Source organism: Rhinatrema bivittatum, chromosome 2, assembly GCF_901001135.1.
Source record: "Rhinatrema bivittatum chromosome 2, aRhiBiv1.1, whole genome shotgun sequence".
Taxonomy (NCBI): domain Eukaryota; kingdom Metazoa; phylum Chordata; class Amphibia; order Gymnophiona; family Rhinatrematidae; genus Rhinatrema; species Rhinatrema bivittatum.
This window is the reverse complement of record NC_042616.1, coordinates 103,594,011-103,606,528: the sequence shown is the minus strand read 5'-3', so window position 1 is coordinate 103,606,528 and position 12,518 is coordinate 103,594,011. Positions and strand designations below refer to the sequence as shown.

Below are 12,518 nucleotides of genomic sequence, written 5' to 3'. Positions count from 1 at the left end.
AGATACTGAAACTTGTAGATACTGAAGATAGACCATTTGAAACAAGCAAAGAAGAATCTTCAGAAAGGAGAATAAAACCAGGTTCACCAATATACATTCCTTCAAATTCTAAGGATTCACAAAACTCGTATGATTCTTTAGACTATATGTCAAACCATTCACCAGACACTCCATATGAACCATCTCCAGAACCCAATATAGCATTCATAGGATCAGAAGATAACTCCTATCTGGCTTTCATTGAAAAGGTCAGAAGCCTTCCTTCAACCTATGGGAAGAAGCGAAAGGCATTATCATAGTTACCAGGATTTTTCCAGTGCATACAGCCACTTAAACAATATAAGGCTATTTCTATGCACTATTCACTTACAGAGGTACAGACTCAAATTTGGAAGACTCCTTATTCCATAACACTGGTGGCAAAAAAAAGTGGACATTAAACAGTCTACAAAAATGGCCAGGTCATATTAAAGTCCAGTTACCTCATGAATAGTAGTCTAGTCAACACTGCAATTTTTTTTAAAAGCTGAAGACTTATTTGAATATTCCTTCTGGTAAGGACTCATGAGTATTGGGCAATATAGAAAAAAGAGTTTTCCAAGATGCAACATTGCATGCTAGGATTGAAGCACACCAATTGCAAATGATCCAGTATCTTTTCAATGACCTACAGATGCTTAAAGAACTCACAAGCAAATGGCCAGAACAAGTACTCAAACAATTTAACAACACCATGGCAAACAAGAAGATTGTGCAAAGCATATGACGTGATTCTTTTCATACTTCATCTAGAGCAGTGGTCCTCAACCCAGTCCTCAAGACACACTTAGCCAAGATTTGCATGTACTGCATCCATTGTATGCAGATCTTTCTCATGCATATTCATTGTGGATATCCTGAAAACCTGACTGATTGGATGTGTATGAGTACTGAGAAGCACTGGTCTAGAGTATCAGCAGCCGTTGTCAAAGGAGACTAGCATGGCTCTGTGTTTCAGCAGTTAAAGAAGGAATCCATGACAAGTTAGCGGACAGCCCCATATGATGGTTACTGCTTGTTCAGGAAAAGATTAATGAAACTGAATCCATTTAAAAAAAATCAGAATACTGCTCTCCAGCCACTGTTTCAACTCAAATAGATGGTTCCTTCAACAGAAGATATTGTCTGGATTACAGAAGACCTTACTATTTCTCACACAGAAGATATATTCTCTAGCCATACTACAGACAATGCCCTATACTACTTCAACAGCTCCCACAACCGCAACAGCAGGTGCAAAAAACTCAGCTCATACAAAGAGCTTGTAGCTGATAGCAACAAAGTCAGGTTCAACAGCCTCAGCAGAGGCTATCGTCTGGTTTCTGACCCACAACCAAATCCAAATCAAAACCCATTTCCAAAAATACAAGTGGGGGAAAGACTCAAATACTTCAAGAAACAATGTGATCTAATCACTACCAACAAATGGGTTTTGAAGATCATTCAATAAGGATATTATCTAAACTTCAAATAATTACCATCTCAAAAACACCCCCTCACCAAAATCTCTCCATTCTAGAACTAAAGGTTCTAATCCAACAGCTAAAATCCCTCTTGAAGTCTAAGGCAGTATAACCAGTGCCAAGAGCTCAAAAGGGAAAGGGATTTTATTCCAAATATTTTCTAATTCCAAGGAGAACAGGTGATCTAAGATCAATTTTAGATGTCAGAGATTTAAATAGCTTTCTGAAGAAAGTTTCATATAATATCATTAAGTATAGTCCTCCCACTACTTCAACAGCAAGATTGGTTGACCTCATTAGATCTCAGACATTTATGGTCATATCAAAATCAACAAGAAGCACAGAAAAATATTAAAGATCACTCTCCAGGATCAGTATTACCAATTCAAAATGTTGACCTTTGGTCTAGCGGCAGCTCTGAGACTTTTTACCAAATGTCTAGCAGTAGTAGCTGCTCATCTAAGGAAACAAATTCTTCTAGATTTTCCATCCCTAGACAACTGGCTAATATCAAGTACATCTTACAAAAACTCAATTAAAAAAAATTATATATATATATATATATATATATATCATGAACATCATGCATAACCTTGTTTTTCTAGTAAATTTTGGGAAATACAAACTGATTGCAAATCAGCAACCAGAATTCATAGGAGCGAAGCTGGACATGATCAAAAGGAAGGCCGAACTACCCTATATGGGCAACCAAAATATGATCTTTATTCAAAAAGCAGATGGATTACAGCTCAAAAATACATGAAAGTATCAAGGCATATGGCTTCAACAGTATACATTACACCACTAGCACGGCTGAAAATGAGGCAGGCACAGTGGCACCTAGAGAATCACCAGAATCAACATGTCCAGCCTCTGAACTACAAAATACCAACAATGAAGACTTCTTACACTCAATCAGGTAATGGACAAAAACAAAAAATCTGATGCAAGGAGAGAACATACATCATTTACATGTCCAAAAAATATTAACATTGAAATCATCGGTTCAATGTGCTGTGACGATCAAAAAAGCAAACAGAATGTTAGGAATTATTAAAAAGGGAATGGCAAATAAAACAATGGATGTCGTCATACCTTTGTATCTCTCCATGGTGACACTGCATCTTGAATACTGCGTGCGATTCTGGTTGCTGCATCTCAAAAAAGATATAGTTGCATTGGAGAAAGTTCAGGGAAGGGTGACCAAAATAAGTGGCATGGAACAGCTGCCCTATGAGGTAAGGCTAAAGAAGTTAGGGCTGTTTAGTTTGGAGAAGAGATGACTGAGGGGGATATGATAGAGGTCTACAAAATTATGAAAGGACTTGAAAAAGTTAATGTATATTGGTTATTTACTCTCTCAGATAATAGGACTAGGGGGCACTCCATGAAGTTAGCAAGTAGCTCATTTAAAACGCATCGAAGAAAATTCTTTTTCACTCAGCACATAGTTAAGCTCTGGCATTCATTACCAGATGATGTGGTTACAGCAGTTGGTATAACTGGGTTTAAAAAAGGTTTGGATAAGTTCCTAGGGGAAAAATCCATAAACTGCTATTAATTAATAAGCAATAGTAGCTTGAGATTTGTTTTTTGGGTACTTGCCAGGTACTTGTGACTTGGATTGGCCACTGTTGGAAACAGGATACTGGGCTTGATGGACCCGTGGACTCACCCAGTATGGCATTTCTTATGTTCTTAAGGATGGGAAATGCATGTCGACTCCCATGTTCAGACAAGGATCCATCAGGGTTATTTTAGGACATTTTCGGCCTGATTTTTAATCCTTCACGTGTGTAAAATCTGGGGGTTACAGCCATGCGCGTAACTCCCATTACGTACCCGAGCCAGGCCTCTTCAAAGGGGTGGACGGGGCAGAACAGCGCTATTGAGTTCTGTCCCAAAGACTCGGAAGCTGAAGTAGGTTTAGAAACAAGGACCAAAAAACAAAAAAGGTTTGTTTCAAGAGGGTGGGGAAGGGTAGGGAAGGTTAGGTTAATTGGAGCAGACTGGAAGGGAACTGGATATGGGCGGAATGCATCACCATGTGGAAGTTGTATTATTTCTCCCCCCTTTGCGTGCGCCGCCTGCACATACACTTCCGGATTATAAAATCTGCCGCGCATGTGATTGCGCTGCTCGTATTTTATAACATGCGTGCAGCCACGCGCGCATGTTATAAAATACTCACATCCATGTGCGCGCATGGACGTGAGTATTTTAAGAGGTAGATTTATTTTTAAAAACTACCTCTTAATAGCTGCTGCCTCCAGCACATCTCCATAAGAACAGATAAGTTATCTATTTTAATTGCATGGAAAAACAAAAAAAAATGTTGTACTAATCACAAGCAAAGCAGCTCTGATTAAGTGACTGATGATTATCTTTAGAGCAATTGAAGATTTATTAGCCGGGAGTGCCTACTATGACTGGTCACCACTGAAGTAAAAAAAAAAGACAAACCAGTATTTAAACAAACTAATTCAAGATGGCTTTCTTGCTGTGTATCTAAGGGCTAATTCTCAAACTTTACAGCACATAAAGACTCATCAGCTGAAAGGAACCGCCATAACATTAGCTCATTTGAATTCCATTTCTGTGCTGTACATTTGCAAGGCAGTAATATGGGTATCAAGTTGTACTTTTACTCAACATTGTTTAGACCAAGAGATTTACGCAGCTAGCACATTTGGTCAATGTGTGCTCAGTACTGTTCTGAAGTAAATGACCAACTTCCTACCATATAGCAATAGTCTGCATTTAAAAAAAAAAAAAAAAAAAAAAGGAAAGTCAATCATGCATCTCTTACCTGGGGAGTCCCACCTATGTGGCTGTTTTGTTCTGCTGTCCACAGAGAACAACTGTTAAAGGTAAGTAACTTTGCTTTGTCTGTGGATTGTAGAATAAACAGCCATACAATCCCACACTCTTTCTCAGGAAATTGAAGAATGCTAGAGGATGGAGTGTCATGTGGCAACACTAAAGCGGGAATTCCCACATATGCCCAGGAGGAACACACAAAAAAAATGTCTGGGCTAGGAGAGAATAGGACTAACTCAGTGTCATCGAATGATAGCCCATCTGTGTGGCTGTTTGTACTTCTGTCCCCAGAGAACACCTGATACAGGAAAAGCAACTTCACTATTCTTTTGATGGAATAACAGCAATAATAGCATATTTCTAATGTCTGTGGATATTTCTTGTGAGCTGCTGCATCTATTTTTTTTTTAATTTAATGTTGTCCTTTTATTTTAGACTTCAAATATCGAAGACCTTGCCCCACCAGAGAGTTTGTCGCATCTGCCACCACTTTCAAAATGTTTAATGACCATAATAGTTAAGTCAGCGAATGTAGTTAAGTAAGTCTCTTCTTGAGTTTTCACATTATAGCTGTGTAAATGTCTTATGATCATTGTGGAATCTTTACCATGGCAAGATATGAAAAAGCATGCAATAAAGAGAATACTTTTACAGGCTATTGTCAAAGTATTTTTGTTCATTTATTGTGGGTTGTTCTGTAATTAGTCTGTTTATGGAGCCCTATGTATTAAGCATTTTTCCTATAGACACGCATTGGGGAAAACTCTTTAGTACACCAGACCTTACAGCAGGAAATTTGAATCTGTCTGCTTTTAAAAAAATTAGGAATACTTACAATTTTAGTTTATTATACGTGTATTTTTAACAATTGCTGCTCAGTGTTTTTATATTTAGAGAGGGTTTATAATCCTGCAGTTATTCCTTGTACAAAGGCCCCATGTACTTCGCAGCTGCAAAATATGGGGTAAATTTTCAAATGTGCATGTGTCCATGTGTGCGCGCTGATTTTATAACATGCACGCATGTTATAAAATCCGATGGCCATGCCATCTGCTGCCACTGCATGGGCCCGGATCATGATGTTTCTAATCGTCCTAGTTGCAGCAGGAAGTCCCTGCAAGATGGAAATCTATGGAAGATGGCATTGGTTTAGGCCTTGAAAACTTGGCATGAAGGTGGATAGTATAGCCACTCTGCCTCCTGGAGTAAAGCCTCTTCGGAGACTTGGTACCATACGAAGCACTGGAAATTGTGTTGGGAGTTGGCCTCTCCCTCTTCCCATAAATCTGCTGAGAAGGCTCCTCCTGTTGGTGCTGGCTTCTGTATCTGCAACAGATGAATACTTGAGCTTGGCATGGAAGCCTAAGACGTAGGAGGAGGTGCCGTGAACAATGCTTACACAGCACAAGGCTCCACAGGAGCAGGCCCAGACTTGATGCTATGATGGGCATTGTCCTTCTCTTCAGTGAGCTCATTGGTGCAGGTGGTATCATGTTTTCTAAAGCAGAGAGCCTCTATGGTATCAGGCAGTTTGTCTTAAAGATGTTCCAGTTTGGGTATAGCCCAGGGGTTCTTTAGGTACATCAGTGCGAAAATTACCAGTGCTAGCCAAGGCACAGTCAGTTTCCTTGGTGCTGAAAAGTAAGCAGCCATTGGAAAGAAGAGCCTTGGCATAGAGGGAATTTGTACAGGTGCTGATGGTGCAATCAACCAGTGGAGTACAACTGGTGCGGTGGTCATTGGTACCAACTGTGTCCCATGCACAAATGCTCACTCCACCGAGCTCCTTTTTGGTACCACCATCTACGGCCATGCCCAGTGAGGATGAACCCATCTGGGTGTCAAAGGAGACTTCCCCGCCTACTCCAGTGCAGAGGACCCTGCAGCAGATGTCAGCCCAACTGTTTGAAATGGTGAGGTTTTTTTTACCTTCTTACTTCCTGAGGATCGGAGAGGGAGAATAGAACCCTTCTTGTCCAAGATGAAGGAATTTTTACTACACAGTGATGTTCAGGGGAGTCTTAAAGATGTCCAAGCATCCCTTGGTGCTCATCTAGAGTAATTCCACTTGATCTGGTTAGTTCCCCTCCCTCAGGACATCATCTCCCCCAGGAATTTGGAGGTGTAAGGGGTAGAATTAGTTTGGTCATAGTTTAGGCAAATCTTTCTCCATCAGGCCATCAGATACCTTCCTCAAATCACCTTCCTCTTTGTCCAAGTCATGAATGAGTGAACTGCAGTGGTCAGACAAAGGGTCAGTGAGAATGCTTTCTGACCCCTCCCTGGCCTTACTGAGGCATACCTTGCCTCCTGAGGACCTTAGTGCCTTCCTGGAGTAGATGTCGAATACATTATCCATTGACCTTAGGAAGGAAGAGGACCCTAGGACAGAGTGTTGCAATTTATCCAGCCTTCACAGAACCCCTTCTATCTCTGTCTACAGTCTTTTAAAGGACCTCCAGATGAGGATATGGCAGACCACCATATCTAGCCTACCAGTGGCGTGCAAGATTCACTTAAAGTACACAGTCTAAGCTTCTTCAATATTTGGAATAGTACAGTTTTTGCACTTTACAGTAGTGAAATTGGGCAAGAAACATGCAAGATTCTGTAGAGAGTATTATAGTATGCCTCCTTTGAAAGACCAAGTGGGATTTGGATTCTTCCAGGAAGAAGATCGATTGATGCTCAGTGCAAGGATTGCAGCTCACCAACTTATCAAGTTGTAGTACCCTCACTAATGCATCCAAAAAGCTTAAGCTCCAGGTGAGCAGGCTCAGAGAAGATGTTCATGATTGCCTAGCGGGTGCCCTTTGCACAGGGGAGAGACTGTGGGGTTGATCAAGAAGCATGAGTCTACTCTGCAGTTGCTATCTGCAGTAACGAGAGACCATCCCACTATGTCCAGGCTTTAGTGCTTCTTGTATAAATGGCAGTTTCATCAGAGGAGGCCCTTCTGCTCTTTCCAAAAGCAATGGGCCCTGTCCTCTCATCCTCAGCAGCGCCCCTCTAGAGGTCAGCAGAAGGAAAACAACAGCCTAAGGCTCAGCAGCGACCACAGCCCAAGCCTGAGACAAATTTTTTGTTCTCCTGATGCTTACCTCCCTATCCCCACCAGTTGGGGAGAGGGGGAGAATCCAGTCATCCTTGCTGAAATTGTATCTCTGAACCCCACCTTTCTGTCTCTCTCTCTCTTTCTCAATCCCTACCCTCATCTCCCACTACCTTAACTGGCCAGTCTATGCTGGCCCAAGCCCAGCAATCCAGTGAAGTTATCTTCAGCTGTCACCCCCTGTCAATTTGAATCTGCCATCCCTTGTCCTCAGCTTGCTAGAGGCCACTGTATTAACTGTGTAACCAGGGTTAAAAAGTGTGTGTGTGTGTGTGTGTGTGTGTGTGTGTGTGTGTGTGTGTGTGTGTATATATATGTATATATATATGTATATATATATATATATATATATATATTTATTTATATTTATTTTTTTTTACATTAGTGGCCAGAGTACAGGATGCTGCCCCTTTAAGGGACCTAGAGTCAGAAGCGGCTTTCATGGCTGCAGCCTCTGTTTTTGGTTTTGGGAGGAGGTTGTTTGGGGTAGGGGAGCTGTGATGGCTTGTGAGGTTTGTTGAGCTGTAAAGTGTAAACCAGGAAGCTGATGGCGGGAGAGGGAGAGTTTGTGATGGTGACAGGAGAAGAGGCAGATATCCAATGGCCATGAGTGGAGCTGCTCAGAATCAAGATAATTGCCATCCTACCACACCAGTGGGGAGGCAGAGTTCATGCTGCACTATCTGCTTCACTTCGGTTGCATAGGCTTCTGACACACCTACTCCTCCTCCCATTGGCCCACATATTCAGTGACACCACCCCTTCTTCCTTCTGCCCAACAGCCTAATCACTCCACTGCAGCTTCATCTATCAATACTGGGGTTATGGAAAGAGCTGCATTTTCAGCATCAGGAGCGGCATGTGTCTTGTGAGACGCCAGTTGGCCACTCCTCTCTTATAAAGAGCCTTTTGCGCCTTTAGTCACTCATCAACATGGTATTCTATTTCTACTTAGCTAGTATAGATTGCATTTCTTTTTACTCCTTGTAAAATTGACCTTAGATGAGCATGTCAGAATCCGTGCGGTTTGCAACATCATTTGTCTGCTTTTTTTTTTTTTTTAAGAAGTGGTGTACAAGGCTCAATGGAGGTTAGTTTGCAGTTCAATAGACGCTACTGTTTAAATCTTTTATTAAAGATTGTCACTTAAATGTATATACACATTATCAAGATGCAGAAATAATGGCATTTAAGAAAAAGATAGAAGAAAGAAAAAAAAGAGGGGGAGAGAGGAAGAAACTGACTGCCATCAGTAAACATAAATGAATGTTACAATGATTCAATATATGTCTCAAGGGGCTTTCACACCTGCGCCCATGTAGACAGTCTATTATGCTTAACCGCCATCACCTTTTCATATTTACTATACAAACACATAAAGTTCCATCAAAAATGTTAGTAAAAAAAAAAAAATCAAGTAGCTTACGGTGTGGGGGAGGGAGGCCAAGAGACGGAGTTGTTCCACGCAGTACAACAATACCATAGGTTATAGGGTGGGAAAGTCCTAATATTGCCGAAATCGTTACCCAAATATGTTGCCAAAAAGTGAGCACATTGGGACAAAAAAATAACGTGTGACAAAGTAGCATTAATAGAAGAGCAGAACCAACAAGCATGTGAGTTGAGTAGACCAGCACGGTAAAGTTTCCAGGGGGTCCACACTGCTCTGTGACACAAAAAAAGAGGTTTGGGTCAAGCTGGAAAATAGTGATATGTGAACAGAAACATTCCAAAAACATTCCCAATTCACACGTCCTGACAAATTGGTAAGCTCAGGCAACCCTCAAGGGCTGCGAAAAGGAAGAAGATTTCAGAAATGTATAGAATCTAGAGGCAAAATGGCCGAGAGCCATAGTCCTGATAAATTGTGGACAGAAAGGGTGATTCATCAGTAGCCATAAGAGGTAAAGAAGCAGCATGCAATGCACTTCGAAGTTGTACCAGGCATAAAACTGAGATGCAGGCAAAGAAAATTTCTCCTGTAATGTGGGGACCTCTGTGTTACACCTCTGTGTTACAGACGAAAGGAACCAAATCCCATTACGCTGCCAAACCCACCAATTAAGCGAATGCCTCCCACTAAGATTAAAGGATTATGCCACAGGAGGGCAAATCGGGAGAGGCTCTATTGGGAGGCTTTGGAGGGGCAACATTGTTCAAATTCCAAAAAAGCTTGGTGTAAGGACCGTAAAATGGAATAAGAATGGAGAGGAATAAATGACATCCCTGGGAAACTTTTGGGTGAGAAAAGGAGTAGCTTTTCAATGGACAACGAAAGGGGACAATCTGGAGGGGTAAACCAATGTGCAAATAAATGATAACCTTGTTGTAACATAAATCTGGGAAATTGACTCCACCATTCTTCTTATGTTTTTAATTTGGATAATGCAATATGGGGCACCTTATTGTGCCAGAGGAATCGTGATAGAATTCTTTCTTCTTGATGGTAAAAATCACTGGAGAAAAAAATGGGGATCATAGAGAGCACATAATTCACACGAGGTACAAGTACCAGCATCTGCAATAGTGACGACTCACATTGAGTAATCATGATTAGAATATCAGTATAGAAACGTATACCTAAATATTTAAGGCCTTGGGTCACTTTTTGTATGGGATACATGGAAAAATCTGTCAGAGCTCCCAAAGTGTTTAGGGGGAGCATCTCAGTTTTATGCCAGTTAATTTTGTAATCCAAAATAACAGAATATGTAGATATTAAGGCAAGTAAATTAGAAAGCGAAGACTGTGGGTTCGCCAGAAAGAGGAGATCATCATCTGCATAAGTGGATAGTTTGTAAGATTTTTTTTCCCCAATGAGAACTCTTTCGATATTACTCTTGCCTTATAGCTAGCAGTAGCAGTTCCAAAGCCAGGTTAAACATCAAAGGGGAAAGGAGGCAGTCTTGTCGTGTACCTCTATACAAAAGGAAGGAGTTGGTGGCACAATTATTAATATATAAAAAAGCCGACAGGGATTGATATAAAAATTGTATCCATGACAAAAAATTAGGGCCAAAGCTGAACCAGCGAAGCGTATCAAATAAAAAATCCACTCCACCCAGTTGAAGGCTTTTTCCGCATCTAAGGAGAGAACCACTATTGGGATGTTAGCTAAGAGGGCTTGCTCTTGAATATGAAAAAAAGAGGTGTGTGTTATTGGCAATAAGTCGATTCTTGATAAAACCAGATTGGTCTGAATGTATTGGTGAACACCACATTGTGGTGAACACAGTACATTCAGACCAATACATTGGTCTGAATGTATTGGTGAACACAGGATATGGGATATCCTTGTGGGCCAGGATATCCTATATCCTGGCCCACAAGGATATGGGGTAACCTTGTGGCCAGGATTTTTGCCTTAAAAAAAAAAAAAAAGCAAAGAGGTTGCATACTCATGCTTTGGCTCCTTCTGTGAGCCCAGAGCCCCGGATGCTCTAGGAAGGAGGGTCTTCCAGGGCTCCTGCTGGCAGCCGAAATCGCCTGCTATCAGCTCTATGTGAGCCAATGCTCCAGAAGCCTTTGGAAACAAGTCCAGGATATGATGGAATACCTCCCACAACAGTTTCAGGATAATTTCCAGGAGGTAATTCAACAGGGCCTTGAATGTGACAAATACGAAATCCGCTCTTTGTACAATGTGTTTGAAACAGCAACAAGAGTTGCGGCGGCTGGTATTGGGGCTCGGTATATAGCCTGGCTTCGCACATCCAACCTCCAACCTGAAGTACAGGATCGTCTGGCAGACCTACGCTGTACTGGGGAGAATCTCTTTGGAGACAAAATCAAAGAGGCAGTAGTGCAGCTGTTATTGGCCAGCTCCTCAAACCCTCAGTCCTCAGGCAAAAAGCCACCCTAGCAGTACACAAGACTCCTGTTTTATCTGCCATAGAAGTATTATCTGCCGGCGTCCAGAGTGAGACAACAACGGGCACCAGCCAGGGCAAGTGCAAGACAACCACGTACCTTTTAAGTACCCCCCCCCCCCCCCCCGCCCCACAACAGAACCCTGTCACAGGGTTTTGACTGGAGGTGAGGGAGTTTGAGCCAGCAATCCCTACCTCAGGGTACCGACCCTCCAGTGAGGGGGGGGGGGGGGGTGGCGGCACCTGTAGCTTTTTGTCGACTGGTGAGTTTGTCACCTCGGACCAATGGGTCCTATCCATCGTTCGGTAGGGATACAGATTGTGTTTCCAATGGTCTCCTCCATGATATCCTCCATGCCCCTGGAGGAGATCTACAGAGAACCAGCAAATACTTTGGCTAGAGCTCTCTGCCCTCTTAATGGCTCGAGTGGTCAAACCAGTGCCGCCAAGACAGCAGGACGACAGATTCTATTCCAGGTATTTCCTGATTCCCAAGAAAACCGGTGGCCTTTGCCAGATCTAAGGGCGTTGAACCACTTTCTTGTCAGAGAAAAATTCAAAATGGTCTTGTTGGGAACTCTGAGATCGAAGGAGCAGAGCCATTCTCCAGTCCTGAGGAGGGGGATCAAAGATGCATATGCCCATATTCCCATTTCTCCCGGTGATCAAAAGTACTGCCGCTTTCTGGTAGTCGGGGAGCACTAACAGTATTGGGTGCTGCCTTTCGGTCTCACATCGGCACCCCACATCTTTACAAAATGCCTGGCGGTGGTGAGGGCTTACCTCAGGAGACAACAAGTACATGTCCTCCCCTACCTCGACAATTGGCTTATCGACTCCAGACAGGGAGCATTGCACTACCTGAAATCCAAACTTCTTCCTTCGCTGCAGTTGGACTTCATTGGGGCCAGGTTTGATACAGAGAGGCTTTCTTGCCCCAGGAATGAGCGCTGAACCGTTTCCCTGGCGGGGATAATCTCTCGCTGCCATCATGTCTCAGTGCACCAGATCCTGCATCTTTTGGGGCATATGGCAGCAAAGGTCTACGTCACGCCCTTTGCTCAACTGCACATGCACAGAGTGCAATGAACATTGCATGTTCAGTGGTGCCAGGCCTCCCAGAACCTTCAAGGTCACATCTTATCCAACTGGCTAGCAGACTGTATTTCTTTCTGCTATACTGAAGCAGGACTACAACTTGAGAGCCATGTCAAA

General features: G+C 42.4%; 1 protein-coding gene across 3 annotated transcripts in view; it reads left to right on the top strand.

The window, feature by feature from the left end:
• Nucleotides 1–12,518, top strand: part of NCAPG2 (non-SMC condensin II complex subunit G2) — a 327,980-nt gene that overhangs the window by 293,164 nt on the left and 22,298 nt on the right. For all 3 annotated transcript variants that reach the window (XM_029588506.1, XM_029588507.1, XM_029588508.1), the window contains one exon: nucleotides 4,758–4,861. In XM_029588506.1, the coding sequence (XP_029444366.1) occupies nucleotides 4,758–4,861 (104 nt within the window). The remainder of the gene's footprint in view (nucleotides 1–4,757; nucleotides 4,862–12,518) is intronic.